General features: G+C 47.6%; 1 protein-coding gene across 1 annotated transcript; it reads right to left on the minus strand.

Annotated features, from left to right (window-relative positions):
• Positions 1-894: 894 nt before the first annotated feature.
• On the minus strand, positions 895-19,501 carry LOC135825089 (uncharacterized). Its single transcript, XM_065337828.1, has 15 exons — positions 19,100-19,501; positions 18,409-18,504; positions 16,788-16,866; positions 15,890-15,942; positions 13,366-13,510; positions 12,303-12,432; positions 11,800-11,861; positions 11,305-11,477; positions 9,468-9,481; positions 8,956-9,054; positions 8,165-8,263; positions 4,225-4,290; positions 3,663-3,700; positions 1,787-1,892; positions 895-1,218 (listed from the first exon to the last, which is right to left on the minus strand). Exons 1-15 carry the CDS (start codon positions 19,413-19,415, stop codon positions 1,138-1,140), a joined length of 1,557 nt encoding a protein of 518 aa, XP_065193900.1. The 5' UTR covers positions 19,416-19,501; the 3' UTR covers positions 895-1,137.
• Positions 19,502-24,210: the final 4,709 nt, after the last annotated feature.

A 24,210-nucleotide genomic window follows, 5' to 3' on the forward strand; every position in this document is an offset into this window, starting at 1 on the left:
GACTTGTATGATCACCCTTATACGTTTGGTTATGGCGTACAAAAGCCGACTAGTTGATTACCATGCACCAATGTGCGGCGATCCTTTGCCTGGTTCCAGTGGTCATTCCCTTACACTCTGGTCGGTTGACTGTGTAGCAAAATACTGCTTTGGGAACTAGGCGTTCTTCCGTGTGTCTGGGAAAGTGTATGACCAGAGAGGAAGATCCTGGAACATGATGAACCAGACAGATAAAGGGGAATGGGAAGTGGAGAGTGCGTGAGAGAGAGAGAGATAGAGAGTGTGTGCAACTATACCATATTCCCGCACATATAAAGCCATGGCGTTATATCCGAATATAAGGCCACCCTCACTTATAAAGCTATGGCGTTATAAGTGAACAAAAGTCAATGTGGAGGAAATTGCATCTGGCGTTAAAAGTGAGTTCAGTTCTTTCAGTGAACCTACAGTAGCGGTGATTCTCTCTGCATGTACCCATCCCCACTGTCACATGCCACCTCGTAAACAAATGGTTCACAATTTGAAATTTTCAGGGAAAATTAGTACATGGATGCTCGACATGAACGTGCACCGGAGCCGTACGAGAGTACTCGAAGTTCATACTCTGCCGATTTTTTTGCATGTACGCGACTCTCACTTTTAGTGCCATGGTGTTAAACCCGAGGCTATTGTCTGTAAAAATTTGGTCCAAAACAGCGATGTTTCACCTATAACGCCATGGCTTTATATGCACGGAAATACGGTATGTGTGAGAGAAATAGAGCGAGAGAGAGCGAGAGAGAGAGAGAGAGAGAGATCATGAAGAGGAGCTATTCGCTGCAACTCTCAGATTCACACATGCTTAGAAGCTTAGAAGTGAGGGAATTTATTGCTCACTTGTTGTTTTCGTGCTACTTGTAGTAGTAAAATTATTGTTCCAATACTGGCTATCCATAGGATGCAGATAGTCACTAAAATGAGCCATTGGACTGATGATGAGGTAAAAATATCTGGAAGAGTAATAAAATCCAAAATTAAATAATTATGTGCTGTCACTAGGCAGCTGATAACGGTAAGAAGGCCGAGCAAACAAGTCTGGACTTTCAAACGAAACAAAAATTAAACTATGTCGCACTAGATTGTATGCTGTCAGGTCATTTATGGATAAGAGTGTGCCGTGTCGTCAGCGTTCAAGCCAATCTGGTTGTTGTGAGCCGATCCGGCAATGCTCATTGTCGTCTGGGCAGAACAAGGAGGGAACAGTCGAAAACAAGAATACCAAAAGTTTACAGCAGTCCCCCGTTTGCAGCATCATAGCTGAGTGATAGTGCCATAATAGTACTGTCGGTCGCCGAAGAATTGGGGGGGGGGGGGGGGGGGGAGGGTCAGCCTCCTTGCCTAGACCGTTCATATTTTCATGTAATACAGTCTGTGCACAGTTGAGCCACCATGTATGCATTGGTATGCTGTGTTTGGTGAAATTCTAGCCTGGCCGTTCTACGGCGCTCCCTTCTTTGGCGGTCGATGGTGCAATAGTGCTCTGAAGAATGCTAGTGCCACAGGAAAGATTAGTTGATTCGCTAAATATGGGAATGGTCGGCTAAAGGGGACGATGAAGATGTTTCTTTCGAAAAATATCGGTATTTACGGATAGTCCCTTACACACTGTTGGGTTGAGCTTTTCAACTGTGATGGAAGGTGGATGGGCGGATGGGTTGAAAATCTGAAAACAAGCGGCAATAATGTTTACTACAGACAGGGTGAGGTGGGGAATTTTAACACGACAAGCACACAGGACAGTACATACCTCAAATGTATTTCCAGTGATGACAGCCCGCGCTAGAGTAGAACCCAGTGACACATGTTTGCTGTCTTTAGTCTTCTTCATAAAGTCACAACCCTGCACTATCAAACTACAGAACACAAGAGGAGAATACAAAACGCAATGAATCAGTTCATTTTGATATACTAGTAATGCTAGTACAGTCAACTTCGCATATAACGACACTCGGCGGGGCATCAGATAAGTGTCCTTTTTCGCGAAGTGTCGTTACACCTTAAGTCTCATTTATGTATTACAGTTGGATTGAACTTTGCTCTGGGCCTGGAAATTCTGTCGTTATTCGCGAATTGTCGTTATATCCGCAGTCGTTATAAGCGAAGTTGACTGTAGGTGGGGAGATCAGCTACTGTAAGTCTTGCTTGCTCTCCCTTATGTTCAGGCTGCCCGTTTTGGAGCTATCACTTGCCTGGTGATTGTAGTAATATGTGAAATTCAGAGTTGCGACACAGCTTCCAATCTCTCTTGTGTACTGTGAGTCTATAAATTTCGGAGGGTTTAAATTTCGTCACTTTAGGGCTGGAACACATTCCGGCAACATTAAAATGTTCTGCCATTGCTGCTGCTGCCTGCATGACACTCTCACACTGAACGGTGCAAAAGAGAATTTTGGCAGCAACACATTTTCGGCCGAAAATTTCCAGGCCGAAAACAGTCGAAAATAAAATATGCGCCGAATATTTGTTGACCTAGAGCTACAAACTCTATTTCAAACTCCGCAGAGTGATGCATTGTCGCTATAGCAACGGAAACCACACTGATGATGTTCAATGATCAGACAAGTGTTGATATTTATGGACACAATCAAGAGTAGATAAACAAGAGCGTGCAACTCGCGGATTGGTTGGCCCACGACGGAAATTTTTGTTGACGTAATCTTTTCTACGACGCACACGCTACGAGTCTTTTGGGAAGTTTTGCCTCGTGCACTTGGCCGGGCTTTACATTACAAGGTGGCTACCCAGCACGTGCTCTCATACTGCTCTGCGACAAAATGAGCGTGCTCTGTAAAAAGGTGACGTAAAAAAATTCCGCCATGGACCATGGTCTCTGCAGATTGTGCAGGAGAGATGCCGAGTTGCATATCCTTGTTTATATACTCTTGACACTATGATATACAGTAAGAAGTCTGGAATATTTTTTAAGCTCAGGGAGTATATCAGGTCAGGCCAGGAAGGATAGCCGTACGCGACACTGAGCGGTTTGTGGGCATTTGGATAGTTGCATGTATGCGGCACAGGTGTGAATGGGTCAAAAATGGCAATATCAATAACGCAATGGCCGCGGAGACCATGGTTGGTTTTTTTCAAGTCTAAACGGATACTGTAAAGCAACCCGGGAATTTTATATGGTGTAATATTTTCTGTATTTCCCACAATCAAAAGTTCGGTAGCGTGAAAATTTCAGTAAACCAGTTTTCCATACTGCAGTTGGCATGCATGTATTCGTAGGTGTATTTTCGGGGCGCTTTACTTTACTTTCAAGTCGGCAGGAAAAGCGTGAGCTCCCATGTAGGGAGCAACACAGGCGTTTTACTTTAGGTGAAAAATACCTCTACCGAAGTTTCCGAAAATATATATCTCCGCCAAAATTTTCCGGTTTTAAAGTATTACAGATCATTCAGCAGGCTTTGAAAGATCTGTATCCCGAAAGATTTCCAGAATTCAATCAAAACAAACCCAAAGTCTAGATTGCTAGCTGTCAGAGGAATTTACAACATATCTTTTCTTTTCTTCTCTTCTTCCGTGGTTGGTCTCACCCTCTCCTGAATTCAATTGGCTGTCTTGACATGCTACGAGGTGCAGAAATAAATAAATAAATAAATTGTCTCCGCCGCACTTACTTTCCTGTTCCGCCGACGACTTCAATCGCGGGGTGGTGCTGCACCATAGCATCAAAGCAGACAGAAAATTGTAGTCTTGTACAATCAGTGCACAGTTAAGCTGTGGAGACTGTCAGCCTGATCATGTTTGACAGTGATTGTCTGCATGCATACGGCAAAGGCTGAAGAATTTGAGCAACGCAGCTATGGATGAGCTCTACAGTACAATTTACTTGTTCTTTTAAATGAGCACACATACACTTACATGTGCACACTGACTCACACACACCATTTGACCATTTGACGCCCATCGCCGGAGGCGATGATAGCGATGCTACAGCAGAAGCCTTAGCAACTTGTGCTGGGACCGCACCATTCAACAGCTTGCAAGGCTGAAGAATTGACCGCCATAGCTCAAACACACACAAACACACACGCACACACGCACGCACGCGCACACACACACACACACACACACACACACAAACAAACACCCCCCCCCCCCCACCCCACCCACACACACATAACACATGCATAGAGACAGACACTCACACAGGAAAGTACCACCATGCCGTATACATACCAGCTTTGCAGCATCCCAGTCCACAAGCGTACAGCCCATGAAACCCACCGTTCCAGAACCAGATATCTACCGGAAAAGAAGCCAGAAAAGTACAAGTTAGCTCTCGTAGGTATTAAAGGGGAAGTTAAAGGGGAAGTTAAGGCAAAAATTAAAATTTCACCAGTTGTAGTCTTCGGGGTGCTGAGTCGAATGGTCTTGGTCCGAGAAAGCTGAGACGCTCCCTTCCTACTTGAATCCCAATCGAACTCGCGCACTTCCACCGAAACTGGGTGACTGCGCCCTACGAGATGGGGATTTGTATGCAAAATGTCACTAAAAGCGCCATTTCGTTCTTATAAAAGCACGGATGACCGCGATTGGCCCATATGTTGTAGTCTTTTGGACGCTGAGTCGACTGGTTTTGGTCCGAAAAGGCTGCGATGCAGCGTTCCTCCTTTATTCCCAATCGAACATGGTTGAAGAAGTGGTCACGTGCTCCTGGGTGCCAAAATCACCTGGTCACCACGCCAGCAGGCGACAACTTTCACACCAAGGTTCAACTCGAGTGACAGGACTGCACCCAAAAAAGGTCAAAACAGGCTAGTAAGTTGTACCCTGCAGGCACGGTGACCAGGTGACTGGTGTACGCAGGAGCACGTGACCACTTGTTCAACCATGTTCGATTGGGAATTAGGGGCGAACGCTGCATCGCAGCCTTTTCGGACCAAAACCAGTCGACTCAGCGTCCAAAAGACTACAACATATGGGCCAATCGCGGTCATCCGTGCTTTTATAAGAACGAAATGGCGCTTTTAGTGACATTTTGCATACAAATCCCCATCTCGTAGGGCGCAGTCACCCAGTTTCGGTGGAAGTGCGCGAGTTCGATTGGGATTCAAGTAGGAAGGGAGCGTCTCAGCTTTCTCGGACCAAGACCATTCGACTCAGCACCCCGAAGACTACAACTGGTGAAATTTTGATTTTTGCCTTAACTTCCCCTTTAAGGCAAAAATTAAAATTTCACCAGTTGTAGTCTTCGGGGTGCTGAGTCGAATAGTCGTGGTCGGAGGAAGCTGAGACGCTCCCTTCCTACTTGAATCCCAATCGAACTCGCGCACTTCCACCGAAACTGGGTGACTGCGCCCTACGAGATGGGGATTTGTATGCAAAATGTCACTAAAAGCGCCATTTCGTTCTTATAAAAGCACGGATGACCGCGATTGGCCCATATGTTGTAGTCTTTTGGACGCTGAGTCGACTGGTTTTGGTCCGAAAAGGCTGCGATGCAGCGTTCCGCCTTTATTCCCAATCGAACATGGTTGAACAAGCGGTCACGTGCTCCTGCGTACGCCAGTCACCTGGTCACCGTGCCTGCAGGGTACAACTTACTAGCCTGTTTGACCTTTTTTGGGTGCAGTCCTGTCACTCGAGTTGAACTCGAGTTGAACCTTGGTGTGAAAGTTGTCACCTGCTGCCGTGGTGACCAGGTTATTTGGGCACCCAGGAGCACGTGACCACTTGTTCAACCATGTTCGATTGGGAATAAAGGAGGAACGCTGCATCGCAGCCTTTTCGGACCAAAACCAGTCGACTCAGCGTCCAAAAGACTACAACATATGGGCCAATCGCGGTCATCCGTGCTTTTATAAGAACGAAATGGCGCTTTTAGTGACATTTTGCATACAAATCCCCATCTCGTAGGGCGCAGTCACCCAGTTTCGGTGGAAGTGCGCGAGTTCGATTGGGATTCAAGTAGGAAGGGAGCGTCTCAGCTTCCTCGGACCAAGACCATTCGACTCAGCACCCCGAAGACTACTGGTGAAATTTTAATTTTTGCCTTAACTTCCCCTTTAACAGCGGATGTACAGGGACAGCACACATCATACTTGGTCCGGCTCATCGCAATTGTCGCTTATCTTTCGCCTCTAAGAACAGGAGTTTTTTTACCGCTCTGTAAAATTTCCAACAGGCATAGTGAGGAAGCATGATACATGAATACTCTCCGCCACAAGAAAAAAAATCAGCAATGGAATCAGGTGAAGCGAGTCAAAGAAAGGAAGCAAGGTAAGCAAAATGCACGAAATATATCAGGGAAAGAGCGCGTTCTTGCACTCACACTAGTAATACAGGTCCAGAGTTCACTCAAATCTGCATCTCTCGAGCCGCGTCGTTACATGAGCTGACATTTGCTGGTGTCTAGCTGCTGGCGTAGACTGGTAGAGTATCTCTTGCGTTCAAAGGCCTGTCGTATGGCAGCAATGGGAAAGGAACAGTTGTGGCTGTCACTTCGGTGCTTGAAGGAACCGTGGGCAGTGTGACCTGTGTGTCACCACAGTGTGTTTCAACAAAGCTTTCGAATGATGCATACAGGCCATGCCTGTCACGCTCTCCAGGTCAGGATGTCAGTTGTCCCTGCTACAGTTCCGGTCTTCGGGTCGCTAGCGCTGCGCTTGGCTTTTGGCAACACAGACAGTGAATGGCCAGATTCTCACTTCCCAAAAAAGTCGAATACATCGCGATTCAAAGCGCTAGTCGCGATCATTCTTTGGTACCTCCTTTGATCTTGCCATCACGACCTCCCAAGCAAAAGTAAGTAAGATATTGTGATTGGACTGGGTTTTACCTGCCAAAAAGTGCGTGGGGGATAAGCGACAATTGCTATGAGCCGGACCAAGTAGGACAGAAAAATAGTGTTCAGCCAAGGCCGCTGTTGGCACTTACGTGTTGGACATTGGTTAGACGGATTTCTATACTACAGACGTCACCAAAAATCCAGCCATTGCCTATGCCATGTACATGTTCTATACAATGGAATGGAACGGTACGTGTTCGCCGGCGGGGCTTCATGGTGGCTTGGTGGCCTGCATTCATCTACTGAGTCTGTACCAGTGCAGCATGCACTGAACAGTCTGTACCAGCGCAGCATGCACTGAACAGTCTGTACCAGCGCAGCATGCACTGAACAGTCTGTACCAGCGCAGCATGCACTGAACAGTCTGTACCAGCGCAGCATGCACTGAACAGTCTGTACCAGCGCAGCATGCACTGAACAGTCTGTACCAGCGCAGCATGCACTGAACAGTCTGTACCAGCGCAGCATGCACTGAACAGTCTGTACCAGTGCAGCATGCACTGAACAGTCTGTACCAGCGCAGCATGCACTGAACAGTCTGTACCAGCGCGGCATGCACTGAACAGTCTGTACCAGCGCAGCATGCACTGAACAGTCTGTACCAGCGCAGCATGCACTGAACAGTCTGCTCTGACAGCAGTCGAGCACTGCACACTCAGTTTATGCAGGCCATGCAGGCCCGGCAGCAGGGCATAGGCAGCGCATATGCCTTGCGCTGGTGGTAGTGGATACGGTCCGTGTACAGCTAGCATAGCATTGGCCAGTTCAAACTTCTTAGAAAACTATTGGACTTCATATTCTACTCAATACAATGGTCAGGTAAATCCTGCTGATGGTTGCTTTGTGTAAAATAAATTCACTGTTCGCATGAGACTCGGCTTGAAGCCGAGATTTCCGCATCCGTAGGAACGCCACCACCCTCTGAGATCAATGCGTAGATACAGCTCCTAAAGCGGTGGGAGGTGAGTAGATCAGACCCACCACAAGTGGTCAAGACCGAAAATCTCATTCACTGCATTCATGTTTTATTACATGAAACTTTAATCTAGAAAGAGACGGCGAGAGGGAGAGAGGGAAAGAGAGAGAGAGAGAGAGAGAGAGAGAGAGAGAGAGAAAGAGATATAGAGAGAGAAAGAGAGAGAGAAAGAGAGACGGAGAGAGAGAGAGAGAGAGAGAGAGAGAGAGAGAGAGAGAGACTGAGAGTACTATTTGATATAATCATTGGACAGAAGGTATGTTGAAACATTATAGCTCCAGGTATATCTGAAGACAATTAGACACACACTACTATACAATACACACTACTATACAATAAAAACAATAACTTACTTTGGCAACTTGGTAGGATGGACCCCAGAACGCTGTGTTGCTCAAGCGAACAGCACCCGTGTTGGAAGGCGACACAAGGATCTGCGTCGGCTCCGCATACTGCAATGCAATACAGGGAAAATATGTAGAAATAAATGTCGTGCGAAGACGAGAAGCAATGCGATCAAAAGTCTGGGCGTAACAAAATTCCACTTCTCGTAATGACTGGCATATTTATAATTATGGGCATGGGTCTACATGTATATGCAGGTGTGTGCACACCCTCATACAGGTGCATGCTATTGGGTACTGACGCCATCAACATGTTCTCGTGAAATGTCCCATTCCATCCTGGTACACGTGTAATTTGCAAGCGCATGCGCGAGTATAGTTATGTGAGAACATAAAAAGTAAATCATTGTGTCCGTTCCCAAAGGGAACTCACAGACGGCCTCTAACACCCGGTCAACCCTAGCGGCAGATGCAGCGCCTAACGGTGGGGGTGCGTGGATAAGTCTCACAACCACTGGCACAAGTGCCGATAACGACGCCATTAGCTGCATCCATGTACCCCTTGTGCCTGGCCACAAGTTCCCAGTAAACTGTGGGTAGCAGCACGGCTGGAACAACCGCTCCAAGGCAGGACTTGAACCAGGTACCTCTCGTATCTCAATCATGGTCTTTGACCAACCCACTGTGCCTGTCCGGTACATGGGACGTACATAATCTTAGAGGTATGGCAAAAAATCTCACGTCAAAGTGCGGGGGCTTTTGTGTGTGTCATCATTGTGTACTGTCTACATACTACACACCTGTTTGCCCCAGCTCTTGCTGATGAACGACGTGAATTCACCGTTTGTGATCAGAATCCCTTCGCCTTGCGCTGCATCCACCTGCACTGAGGCATTGGCCTGGAGACCGGGGATTGCATGCATACACACCAACAGAGATTGAGTATAGAAATCAGAAAAAATGCTCATCCTCTGCTCGCTGGCCAGCTGCATCAATAATATGCCGGCATTGGTGAATATAGCCATACCCTAGTTATCCGGACACCCAAATTACGGGCACTTCGGTCTACCGGGTGTGAGGTTAAATGGTAATATTACAAATCTTTTGTCACTTTTTCCAGAAATAGTAACGTCATGCGCCATATCTATGGCCTTTCCCCATCCATTGTTATTACTAATTTATTAGACTTTAGAGCAAGGACACTTAGCAGACTCAGCGGAGAGCAAGGACACTTTGTTGACAGATTGTTTACACCTCTTTGACTGTTCACCAAAAGACTACAGTATGCATAGTGCAGTCCTGTTTCACTTACCACCATGTCTGCTCCTGTCACATTAGAGCGACATCACATCCCAAAACAGTGCCATCGCGGTCGCCACCAGCAACAGTGACATCACCATCAGCAACAGTGACATCACCACCAACAACGATGACATCACCACCAGCAACAGTGACACCACCACCAGCAACAGTGACATCACCACCAGCAACAATGACATCACCACCAGCAACAGTGACATCGCCACCAGCAACAGTGGCATCACCACCAGAAAGAAGTGACATTACCGCCAGGAACACAACCACAATGAAAGGACGAGTGCAGAAACAAGAGACAAAAAGAAATTGTGCCCCAAAACAGAGAGATATTCATTTCATTAGCGCACAGATAATGACTGCCACTCACTACGAATAACTTGTTCGGAACGTGTGCTTTGCAAAATCGTGCATTCAATGATGATGAGGGGCTGCAGATGTTATGCAAATGACATCATCATAACATGGGCTGTGTTGAGCGACAGCGAACCTAAGAGCTTTCCTAACACGCTTAGCGAATCAACAACACTTCAAGGCAGCATGTGGAAGTATGTGCAGTTTTCGGAGAAAGAAATTGGCATTGTTGATGTCCACCTCAGAATCCCCATCACGCAATTTCTCAGAACTTGTTTCAACAGCCCTGACTGGTTGATCTGACAAGACGTTTGTGTTTGTGGAGGAAATAAAAGAGCACCTCATGTGAGTGGGTATTTGGAGAACCTTTCAAGTTTAACATAGCTGCCTGCAGGAATGACTACACGGGGAAGTGTGCTTTGAACCAAACTGGACAAGTGTACAGGCGTTTCCGGAGTGTAAACACCAGTGATTTACCAAAGAGGTCGCTGCGGCTTCTACTTCGACAATGAAATAAACGGTGGGTAGATGTCTGTATTTCGGCACATAGAATCTGGGCACAGTTTGAAGGGGAAGTTAAGGCAAAAATCAAAATTTCACCAGTTGTAGTCTTCGGGGTGCTGAGTCGAATGGTCTTGGTCCGAGAAAGCTGAGACGTTCCCTTCCTACTTGAATCCCAATCGAACTCGCGCACTTCCACCAGTCACCTGGTCACCGTGCCTGCAGGGTACAACTTACTAGCCTGTTTGACCTTTTTTTGGGTGCAGTCCTGTCACTCGAGTTGAACCATGGTGTGAAAGTTGTCGCCTGCTGGCGTGGTGACCAGGTGATTTGGGCACCCAGGAGCACGTGACCGCTTGTTCGACCATGTTCGATTGGGAATAAAGGAGGAACGCTGCATCGCAGCCTTTTCGGACCAAAACCAGTCGACTCAGCGTCCAAAAGACTACAACATATGGGCCAATCGCGGTCATCCGTGCTTTTATAAGAACGAAATGGCGCTTTTAGTGACATTTTGCATACAAATCCCCATCTAGTAGGGCGCAGTCACCCAGTTTCGGTGGAAGTGCGCGAGTTCGATTGAGATTCAAGTAGGAAGGGAGCATCTCAGCTTTCTCGGACCAAGACCATTCGACTCAGCACCCCGAAGACTACAACTGGTGAAATTTTGATTTTTGCCTTAACTTCCCCTTTAACTTCGCTAGTACAGCACAGCCTGTCAAGGCGACCACTCGGATAAGGCGACCACCTGTCCTAGAAGACCACCACAACCAGGACCGAGGGATGCTATTTCCAGTCAAATGAACCTGGATGAAGCGACCACCTGGTTACAGAGACCACATTTTGAAGATCCCTTGAGGGATCGTCTCACACTGGTCTCACTGTACTCCGGAAAGTACGGGTACTCATTGACGAAGGTCATTACCAAACATGACTATCTATGAAGATAGAACAGGAAAGAGGGAATTCTATCAACTTACCTATTCCAAGGAAGTTGCCATTGCAAGCTCCTGTAGGGCTCTCGATAAACCTGTAGCCGACTGCATAAGCAAAGGCGAAGGTGTTGAAGACGTACTCCCAATCGGTGCGCGCAAAGACGAACGACTGGCCGTGCAACATCTGCCACGCTACGTACTCTGGATGCGAGCTGTACCTGCGTGCTCGGAATTTGGCAAGCACCAAAGCACATGCAAGCGGACACAAACACAGGCAGACCGACAAATACGCATACATGCATGCACACAAACACACACACACATACACATTCACATACAAAATCACACGGAAATTCACATGCATGGAAACAAGACCACTGGTATCAACACACGTATATTCATACACGCATGTGGTCAATAGACCTCCACTGGAGACTATCTCGTCTACAAAGTCTAGATATGTACTGGCTCCGGATGTGCGCTATCTTAAACGAAACCTAACTGTAATTGGCCGTCAGAAGACTAGTGCAAACTTCTTACCAGGGATTGAAGTGGACATCTTCAATACGCCCAATGTCATATGTCTGGTCCACGAAGATGCCCTGGTGCACACAAAATTACACACATGATAGAGCACGGTGAATAGGTCGCACCCAGAGTCCGTCCAAACCACAGTGCACAGCTCTGATTGGTTGCGAAAATCCGTGATTACATCAATATAGTGATGTAGTGCGTACAAGCAGGATTCAAGCATGTCTCTTTCTGCACAACTACAGCTCAGTTGTACGCACTACGCCATTTCACGCCTCAGATCTGCGGCAAATATGCTGTAATCACGGAATTCCGCCGTGATAGACACCCATAGTAGAAAAAGCCCCAAACTGCACACTCCGGCTTTCATGTACTAGACATGAGGCGATTGACCGAGATTTTCAGTCACGAATATGCAGTACGGAGACGAAATTATGATAACTTCATCAACGGTGAGAGAATTTGAAAATCTGCTCCCGAAATCCTACAGGCGAACCTAAACAGTTCCTCACCATATTTATCGGTTGCCCCTGGATACGGGCAATGTAATGGCGGTGAGCCTGCACCGCCCGGACAGCATTCCAGCAGTTCAAACACTCCACATCCGTCACCGCCGCATTAATGCCATTCAAACATACAGACCTATAATTATAGTGAAATGGCGACAAAAAAACAACAAACAAAAAACAAGAAACAAGTACTAGTACCTAATAAAAGCATGGACTGATCCTGTTTCCAAGACTAAACAGATCTGTTCGCAGTTAAAAATGCAACAGCTGCTTGGAACGCCTCTCGACATCGCCCCACACGCAAGCGGAACATGTCCGACACGCAAATAGACAGACACACGCGTACAGACACACACGTACAGACACAAACGTGCAGATACAGATGGTCAATGGCTGGCAGATAGGAACACTGTCACAGATTCAGACCCCCCCCCCCCACACACACATAAACACACTTGCGCTCATACCCGAGCACCTGCTTGCAGGCCAGCCTTAATGCGCCCACAAGCTGGCACGCTCACCCGTAAAATCCCACCCAGCATACACAAGAGAGCACCCCACTCCCGGCACACACGCCCATGAACAGACACGAGAATGCAAAGACACAGCACACACACACACACACACACACACACACACACACACACACACACACACACACACACACACACACACACACACACACACACACACACACACACACACACACAGCACTCAAAGCCTGCATGCCTCAATGCCCTTACAGACATACATGTACTAACATACATACTAACATTGCAGATACCCGCCTTATAGTAACCCTTGCCCACACCCACATCCACAGACATGTACGTGTACATACACAGACAAACACACACACACACACACATGCACACACACACACACTTACACACACAAACAAATACACATACACACACACACCTCAGACCTCAGCCAGCGATGGTAGCGAACAGCTATGTTAGACATAGCAACTTGTGCACACACACACACACACACACACACACACACACACACACACACACACACACACACACACACATACGTGCACAAAGTCACACACCCTCACCATGGGTAGGGTACCGGTGGCTTGTCTGGTACTTGCTCCGGATAATAGATGGTAAATCCACGGAACACAGATAGCTCACTGAGCGCTATCATACAACTGTTTGTTGTCAGTCCACGACCACCATAGGCCAGAATGATGGAACCCTCTGCATGCAAAGTGCAACAAGAATACAGTGGAGATAACACACTTCAACCAAGCTGTCTTTTGACCATTCCTACGGGATCAGACTCTCCTTGATCCATCTAGGCCAGATACCCTCGGCCAAGAGTGTTGTGACTTACAAAATACATTTGCGTACTCCCCAGCTGCCTTTTTTAATCTAAGGGCAATGTCATCAAGCTTACAACAGAGCATAATCAGATGAAAGAGAGAAGAGGATGTGTACAGGTATGGTTAGTTCACTTAACCTTTTTAAAATAACAACCCAGTGTCTGCTCTAGGATTGTAGGACAGCCGGGTACACGTGTACCTGGCGCAACCATTTCAACCGGGTCGGAGCCGGGTACACATGTACCTGGCGCTGTCTCACCAGCCGAGGCACATGCTCTAACTGGTTGGTTGGTTTATTTTAATTCGGACATAAAACGGGAACTAAGGCCCAATGACATAAAGGCGAATGGATAAGCCGCATTTAGAAAAGAGAGGACAGGAATTAGAAAATTACGAAAGAAGAAAAATATCTGACACATTCAAGCCATTTAGTCAGTCCTTTCAAAGTAAAATTAGTTCGAAAGTGTAAAGTACCAACCGGGTCACAGGTGACCCGGTACTATATTTTCAACCAGGTCCAAGCGCCGCCCAGCCGGGTGGATTACCCGGGTCACCCGGCGCTGGAGCAGACACTGCAACCTCAGGTGAAACAACGCTAACAAACGACACAATAGTCACCCTTGTGGACTACCTGACTTTATACGCTTAACCCCATGAACAACGACAACAGTTACTCGTGAATACCAGGAAGATCCGTATGCCCTATAAAGTATGATTATATTTCAAGCTAAACTGTGGTCACAGTGAGAGGGCTATTGGCCTGGTCTAGCTTCTCTGCTATTGGCCTGGTCTAGCTTCTCTGCTATTGGCCTGGTCTAGCTTCTCTGCTATTGGCCTGGTCTAGCTTCTCTGCTATTGGCCTGGTCTAGCTTCTCTGCTATTGGCCTGGTCTAGCTTCTCTGCTATTGGCCTGGTCTAGCTTCTCTGCTATTGGCCTGGTCTAGCTTCTCTGCTATTGGCCTGGTCTAGCTTCTCTGCTATTGGCCTGGTCTAGCTTCTCTGCTATTGGCCTGGTCTAGCTTCTCTGCTATTGGCCTGGTCTAGCTTCTCTGCTATTGGCCTGGTCTAGCTTCTCTGCTATTGGCCTGGTCTAGCTTCTCTGCTATTGGCCTGGTCTAGCTTCTCTGCTATTGGCCTGGTCTAGCTTCTCTGCTATTGGCCTGGTCTAGCTTCTCTGCTATTGGCCTGGTCTAGCTTCTCTGCTATTGGCCTGGTCTAGCTTCTCTGCTATTGGCCTGGTCTAGCTTCTCTGCTATTGGCCTGGTCTAGCTTCTCTGCTATTGGCCTGGTCTAGCTTCTCTGCTATTGGTCTGGTCTAGCTTCTCTGCTATTGGTCTGGTCTAGCTTCTCTGCTATTGGCCTGGTCTAGCTTCTCTGCTATTGGTCTGGTCTAGCTTCTCTGCTATTGGTCTGGTCTAGCTTCTCTGCTATTGGCCTGGTCTAGCTTCTCTGCTATTGGCCTGGTCTAGCTTCTCTGCTATTGGCCTGGTCTAGCTTCTCTGCTATTGGCCTGGTCTAGCTTCTCTGCTATTGGCCTGGTCTAGCTTCTCTGCTATTGGCCTGGTCTAGCTTCTCTGCTATTGGCCTGGTCTAGCTTCTCTGCTATTGGCCTGGTCTAGCTTCTCTGCTATTGGCCTGGTCTAGCTTCTCTGCTATTGGCCTGGTCTAGCTTCTCTGCTATTGGCCTGGTCTAGCTTCTCTGCTATTGGCCTGGTCTAGCTTCTCTGCTATTGGCCTGGTCTAGCTTCTCTGCTATTGGTCTGGTCTAGCTTCTCTGCTATTGGCCTGGTCTAGCTTCTCTGCTATTGGCCTGGTCTAGCTTCTCTGCTATTGGCCTGGTCTAGCTTCTCTGCTATTGGCCTGGTCTAGCTTCTCTGCTATTGGCCTGGTCTAGCTTCTCTGCTATTGGCCTGGTCTAGCTTCTCTGCTATTGGCCTGGTCTAGCTTCTCTGCTATTGGCCTGGTCTAGCTTCTCTGCTATTGGCCTGGTCTAGCTTCTCTGCTATTGGCCTGGTCTAGCTTCTCTGCTATTGGTCTGGTCTAGCTTCTCTGCTATTGGCCTGGTCTAGCTTCTCTGCTATTGGTCTGGTCTAGCTTCTCTGCTATTGGCCTGGTCTAGCTTCTCTCTGCCATGTATTTATCTCAATTACGCAGACCACCTCGACTTCACCCATGCTGATCTGCCCATCATGCAATGATGCCAGACTCCATCAAGAGAGACAAGAACAGGTAAATAACAGGGTAAACACCTTACCATCAGGCTGGCCGTGCGTGGCATCTTGTCCAGAGTTGTGTGCGGGCACAGAACTGTGAGATTGATGAAGCAAACACACGTGCATTCATACGGGCATGTACGCACGCAAATACATACACGCGTACAAACACACACACACACACACACACACACACACATGCACATGCACACGAATGCACACACACACACATGCACATGCACACGAATGCACACACACACATACACACAAGCACACACGCACACACACACACACACACACACACACACACACACACACACACACACACATACACACGCACGGACACACACAAAACGATGGTTTCAACCGCACATGATTACGCAACTCAGCAATGATGGTTCCACTCCACTCAACACCTCCATCTATGGGCTACAAGCATGATCTCGGCCATGCTGGCTCCACTATCCGCCTGATAGGATCACTTTCAACACAAATTTAGTCACATGACACAATAAGATGTGTGAGTGTTTCTTAACACGAAACTCTGAGTAACGCCAGAGAAAAGGACTTGGTTGCGTCACTGCTGTGTGATCATTGTAATATTGGCTGTGTCCACTGGACGTAGAGCACTATATGCAGCCAGAGGACCTTAGACATTTGTGGGCAGGTGTGTGTGTGCAGGTTCACCCAACCTAAAAAATACCTACACAATGTGTTTGCTTCTATTCTCAGACGTGGCATGCCATCTGTATAATCATGGGAGAACAGCATGTATCGCAGAAACAGGACAATTTCCTTATCGATATTTAGGGAAAATTCCCTGCAGACAGGAGTGCAGCAGACACATGATCAGTCACATGATCAGTCTCACATGATCAGTCACATGATCAGTCACATGATCAGTAACGTGATCAGTCCCATCATCAGTCTCCCACTCACAAGTATGTGCCTTGCAGTGTTGAGCCTTGCGGGATTGTGATGTTGCCGCGTATCACATACTGACCTGGCGGTACCATGACTGCAGTGATTAGAACACACATAATATACACACACACGCACACACACACACACACACACACACACACACACACACACACACACACACACACACACACAAACACACACACACATACATACAACAACATGACTACTCAATCTGCGGACAGAACTGTTTCGTTCTTTGTGAACTCATCAGCGCAGCACAGAGGAAATGAGGCCGAACCTGATAGCAATGAAAACAAAAATTTCCAATCAGGCCCGAACGTACCTTGCCAGAGTGCTCAAACTTACAAGTCAGTGAGCTCTGCGTAATGCAAACAGCAAAGGCACTACCCCACATGAGGGTGCTCAACTACTACAAGAGCAGGAGCGAACAACATGACAACTAGTGCTGAAACGATTATATCGATTACTCGTTACTTACTCGATAAGAAATAGATCGAACGGTTATTTAGATTTTATCGGCTAAACGAGTAGAATGGTACTTACGCTCGGTACGGGGTCGCACAAAGTTGCATGCATTGAAAGTGTTGCGAGTACGACACGAATATGTACACGACTGTACACTTGCAACATCGATGTACGTGTAAAGTACAAGCGCGCTCTGAGAAACATCGACACGATCACCGTCGCCGTCTTTTGAGCTGACTACTTTTCTTACATACAGCATGCAGGACGGGCAGGCTCGGTATGTGTCTACACTAGCTGCAGGGGCTGGAGTTCCCTCCACGTGCAAGCAGTCTTGAGCTAAAGACAGTAAAGTGGTCTTCAGTTTCATGTTTTTCTTTCTGTCGACGGTTCCCGAACCAGTTTGCTCGACGGCGAGGTAGGCCTGGCGTCTGGGCTTATTTTGAGCATAGACAGGAAAAGCAACTAGTTACTTGTTGGTGCCCCTCAAGGCAGCTCATCCGTCAAAATCCATCGATCTGCACCCCTGACCGGCTTCTCTGACTTCATCGTCGAAGTCAGCGAATTCACAGGCGAAGAGCACCATCAGCTCTTGGGTTGCAACCAGTGAGTTGCCTCTTTCATGTCTGTATTCGTCTGGTCAGTCCGAATAGCTGACGGACATGTTGCGGGATCATCAGATCTATGCGCCCGCTTTCCGTCGTTGGCGATGTTGGACTCGTAATTTTTTTGAAATTCACAGAATGTACATGTACTGATGTAGTTACTTTTTCAAGTACAATAATAATCGTTTAGCCGATAAGCCGATCGTTGTGGTATCAGCTAAGCCACTGAGGAAAAAACGTAATCGTTTTGGCACTAATGACAACAACATGATATATTATTATACACACACACACACACACACACACACACACACACACACACACACACACACACACACACACACACACACATACACACACACACAAAACACACAACCACTGGCACACACATAACATCCACACGTGCATAAACACACACACACACACACACACACACACATAAATATTCACAAACAGCAGAACGCAAAACAATATAATAACACGAAAGAATACCCTCGGTTTCTTTTCCTTGGACAGATTCAGGTGCAGTAGAAGCCATGGCTGCTTACCCAGTAGGCTGCCTAGCCGGTAGGACTCGTCAAGAGCTTTTTGAAATGCCCCTGTGTCATCTGTTTTGCCATCACCTTTTGCGCCAAACTGCCAAACTGTACAAGAAGAAGAGAGCCGCGGGTTTGAAATTGGAACCATTGTTAACAAACAATCATCAAGTGTGGGGCACAGCCCAAGTCCGACGATACATGTGCCGAAGCAGTTCCCTATTGGATTACTGTACTTTCGTACGGTATGCGGGCATGCGAGACAAACAGCCAGACAGACTCATACACATCATAAACATACCTACACGCATAGACACACGCACACATAGACACGTGCCATACACACACATGCCATACACACACCATACACACACATGCCATACACATGAACAAACGTACGTGACCATGCATATGGGGTTACATTGTAATCACTCCTTCCCCCCCCCCCCCCCCTTCCCTCCTCCAGGGTTTGGCCATCTCCTCAGTTTGCAGTGTGTCATAGGCCTTTGAGGTGAACGTCATTCAACAACTAACTACTTGGAAACTGTTGGAATTAACGACTGACTTGTGCGTATGGTCTTTCATCAGTCGCGCTATAGGTACCTTGCGCTGTATAGTATTGCCTCAATAGTGCGATTATGTTCAAATCTGAAATGTAGAAAAGAATGTATTCGAATGGAAACATTTTTTCATTGAAACGTACCATTTAGGGCATACGTTCCATTTGGTGTTTGCGGCTCTGGTGTTGGTGGTGCTGCTGCTGCTCCGAATCCACTCGTCCCCGCACCCAACGCTGCGTTATCTAGGTGTCCATGCTGGTGTTGCGTATGATGTGTGCGAGTCGGGTGACTAACAAGAGGTACTCCGCGTCGGGCAGCCCAGAAGCGACCGAAATCGTTGTCCTCGCCGCCTGTCGACGGCAAATTCAATTCGTACTGACGACGAGGTATTTCAAGAGCGCTGCTAGCTGTCGCAGCGGTTAGCCAAACGAGCCAGCAGGCAAGCAATAAGGGTTTCATTGTCGTTAGACTGATGATGAGGAACGATCGACTGACACGGTATTCAACGAACAGTTTGCTGTTTTGTTGCTCGCGAGGGGTTGTTACCGACCAGATAAATATTTTAAATTAATTTATTTTTATGATTTTCTGGTGTGGTATGATCAGATTAGGACGCATTCAGATTCCCGAGAAGCGAGAACCCTGTGAAACCGTGAATAAGCCGTGAAGGACATTCGCGTTCGCACTACCGATAAAACTAACATTCCTTTTGCAGCTCTCATTGCGCGGCACCGAGAAGGGATTTCCCCTATTACAAGCCTGAGCTCCTTTTTACACACACACACACATACACACACACACACACACACACACACACAAACACACGCACACACATACACACACACACACACGCACACACATACACACACATACAGAAATACACACACACACACATACACACACCATGTACACACACCACACCATGTACACACACACACACACACACACACACACACACACACACACACACGCACACACACACACACACACACACACACACACACACACACACACACACACACACACACACACACACACACTTTTTGGACCTTTTGACGCCTATCGCCGGAGGCGATGATAGCGATGCTACAGCAGAAGCCATAGCAGCTTGTGCTGGGATTGCACCATTCAACAGCTTGCAAGGCTGAAGAATTGACCTCCACTATTCAGCCTGGTCTACACCACACAGCTATGAGTATGAAGTAGGTGTTGGCGGATAATGCCGGCATTATATGTATATAATATAACCTAACCAGTTGATTATATGGAAAATATAAACCTGTATACAAACCGAGGCGAAGCCGAGGTTTGTATATTGGTTTATATTTCCCATATAATCAACTGAGTAGGTTATATTATGGTTATACTGAGCTGATATACAAACTCCCCTCTCCCCCACAAGGGTAGAGGTTGGAATTCCAACCCACAACCATGGCTCGACGAGTCTTCCTTTCACCAACCTGTGCGGATCAAGTACAAGACTACCACTGACTCTGTGCAGTGCATGCAGTGCTAGTGCAGTACCATCACACACTCTTTGTGACTTCAGTTTACATGGTTTAGTACTGAAGTACTAGTTACATCGGAAGTAACAGCTATGCGCCAAGTAAGTTAGTTTGAACCTCACAGTGCTAGTGACCGTTACCGCGCGCAGATCTCACCGCGGGCTCTGTAAAAGAACCGTTTGCTCATTACTAGTCATTAGACTTTAGAGACATAGAGTTCGTCTCCTTTCCAAAGTAAGAGTAAAATTAATCAGCACGAGCCTGTTGAATCGACTCCCAAACGTTTCTTCTGAGGACGACCACGAATCACGATGCCATTATTCAAGCAGCAGTTTCTAAGAACACTGGCAGTGCCACGGATTATGGCTGCGCATGTTCCGTCCGCTCTGCGAGGGACGCGGAAAGGAGAACATCGATTGGAAAACCATAAGTAGTGAAGTTCCGTCGCCCCTGCTATCTGCATTCTATGTCCATGCAAAAACGCAGGAGGAGCGGCAAGCATTACGAGGCTAAAAATGGCATTATACGACGTTCTACATGACTGCATAGTAGATCTACACACATCCTCATGTACAGATTCGTATCGGCTATAGCGTTGGTCTTTGATTGGCAACATTTATTACTATACGCGATGTGTTACTATAGAATAGTCTACAACTAATAGACCCTTTGCGCAATAAGCGAGAGGGGTCGAGACGGGGCATGCTGTGCACGCGCTGCACACTTGGCATGCAACCAGCATGCATGGTTTTGCTGCAGGACGTGATCAAGTTTCCTGTGACAGGCTGTGTTTTCACGGTCCCGACGCGATGTTCATGTATGTACTCCCCAGACTTTTTTCATTTTGAAGTTTTTCTAGTTCTGAAGGAAGAAGTCCCGAAATGCTTTCCAAGGACCACTGTTGGGTTCTTGTTTGCAGCTACTTGTAGCAACCGTCATCCCTAACGTTAGTCTAAGGAACCCACTTGTCTTTCCATGCGTTCCCTGGTGATGCTGGCATTCCACACTCTGGAATCCTGGCTATCTGGCGAGAAGAGGGCCGCAGTGCTGCGATATCGTTTACAGTGTTGTGCTCGGAACACTTTGCCCATGACGACTTTCATCCTTGCTTTTGCGAAGATATGGAACGCCCTGCCAAGAGACTCTGGAGCTTGAGAAAAAGGCATGACCCATCCCTGTCTTCGCTATTGGAAGATCGACTGCTTGCTTGCGCTGTTCGAGCTGCTGTTGTTGAAGTGGAGAGAGATGCGGCCTCATCGCTCAGGTGTGCGGAGAAAGTCATCTGAGTTCGAGCTGTGGCTGTGTGCACGATATGACAGACTTTCACATTATGCACATAGCCACCAAAGTAAAACTCATGGACACTATCCACGGGCTTGTTCACTAGTACTACTCCATCAGCTCCCTCTTCACTGTCGTCGGCGACTTGCCGCTGCGTTGGAGACGAGCAAGCATGGTGTGGCACTCACTCTGGGAAACAGAGGTTCATCACTCATCCACTGGGACGCATGAAATGTTGGGCATGATGAAGGTACACTCGAGGAAGTGGTGCCCTTCTTAGTTCTAGGAGCATCAGGGTTTTGCATAGAGAAGTGTTCTCTACATCGACAGAGGAGAGAAGGTAGAGAAAATAAAAATAAATTTCAATCTACAGTAATCCGAAATATCCACTGAATGCGGAAAACTTACCGCTCCAACAACTCCTTCTTTTTCCAGACAGATACGCACCCTCAGTCAGCAGAAAACTGTTCAGTTCACAACCGATCTTCATTTGACCTTTCGTCCACTGGTTCCACAGCCATTGATGGCATACCACTCGACACTCTCTCCTCCATCTCCAAAATGGAAAAATACAGTGTTCCACCATGCTCAACAACTGATTATTATTATTATTCACACATATCCGCCGGATGAGTACGCGTGGCCCATGCACCATGGGGACCCACGAATACAAACCAGCATATGTTCCCTCAGCAATACAAGCAAGCAAGCACGCAAAGATAAATGAGAGCCCAGGCAGCGAAAACAAAACGAAGAGAGATGAGGACATAGGCAACGAAAACAATTCCAAAGCATAGCCAGGGATTGAATGTGTGCATCTGGGTACGACAGTTAACACGGCTAGTGCAGCCGTACAGAGCGCAGCAGCATGTAAATACAAAAGCGCCACAGCAGCAGCAGCCAAGAGTGTGCAAACACTAAAAAAGAAGATCAGTCCATGAAAAAATTATTGTCGCCACAGGTAGACATCTCCGGCAAGAATGCATGCGTGCGCACAAGTAGGCAGGTAAGCATGTCAGATGTAATCGTATTATTATGGCCAGGCTAATTAACAGTGCTGTTTCGCAATAAATTCCATCGGCATTTATCATACGCCACCTTCCGAAGCTGGGCTAGGCCAGGTCGCGACAGAAGCACAAGCCCCAGCTTCTCCCGACAATCCAGTGAGAGAGTGGTTAGCAGTGTTGTTCTTGGTCTGCCTATCCTTCCCCGCAAGGCACCAGAAGCAGCAAAATCGAGAGCGACCTGTGGCGGTGCCCCTGATGGCATCCGGAGCACATGCCCCAGGAAGCTCCATCGCCTCGCCGCGATCTCCTTGGAGATGGGTTGGGTGCGACAGCGGTTGTAGAGTTCCGTGTTTTTGATTATATTTGGATACTTTATACGGAGTAGCGAGCGGAGGTGACGGCGGTGGCAAACGTCCAGAGACGTTCTGAGTGCCTCAGTGAGGCCCCAGGTAGCGCAGTTGTAAAGCAAAATGCTTAGAACGTAGCAATTGTACAGCCTCAGCTTCAACGTTAGGGAGATCCCTGATGACTGTAGAAGGCTTTGCATCCGGCCAAATGACTGCGATGCCAGAACCATTCGGTGTTTGATGTCCTCGGCAGTACCAGCTCTCGATCCAACCGACTTTGCCATCCGCCATTCTTCTTTCCCTCTTTTTTCCAGGTCTGAATCGAGGTAGAAGTGGGTCCGTTCAGTTTTCGCGCCGTTGACCATCAATTGGTGTTCTGGTACTCCCCAACTGATACTCCCCACAAAAATCGAAGAGGATGCCCCGTCTCGGATCACGTGACCGTTATTGTGCAAAGGGTCTAATTACAAGCGAGAGACCACCGCACACATCATGCATGGTACCAAACAGATCGTGACACGCAGTGCCAGGCCCAGCATACTGCATGCAGTATAGTGCTAGCTAGCTGTGGTCCAGCACAGTGTGGAAACTCTCGCAGAAACTTCCGGTCCCGGAAGTCTATATTCGGCCAGCAACTAACTACAAAGGCCACACTGAAGAAGGTCTGTGGTTCGACTCACCCGACCGACCGTACATTTTTCAGCCCGACCGTAACTTTTTTTCGGCGGGCTGTCGTGTGACTGACGTACGTGGACTGAACACGTCCACGTCTACGTGCTGTGCAGCGTGAGTCTGCGGACGCAGGCGGCTCCTTTACTTTAGTTTTGGACTTGACTTGTACTTTGTTGTAGTTGTACTGCAGTGCAGTACAGTGCAGTGAGTGGTACGACTGCTGCCTTGTGCTGGTAGTAGAGTCTACTCGATACGACCACCGGCAGACTGGCGAGACTTACCGTATTTCCGCAAATAAAAGGCCGTCCTCGTATACAACGCCTTCCTCGTATACAAGGCCGGGGCAGGGGGCGATTGAAAAAATAAAAGACCGTCTCCGATTAGAAGACCGGGCCTACTAAATGAGTCTTTGTTCTTGTGTTAAAGGGGAAGTTAAGGCAAA

This window comes from Sycon ciliatum, chromosome 9 (assembly GCF_964019385.1).
Source record: "Sycon ciliatum chromosome 9, ocSycCili1.1, whole genome shotgun sequence".
Taxonomy (NCBI): domain Eukaryota; kingdom Metazoa; phylum Porifera; class Calcarea; order Leucosolenida; family Sycettidae; genus Sycon; species Sycon ciliatum.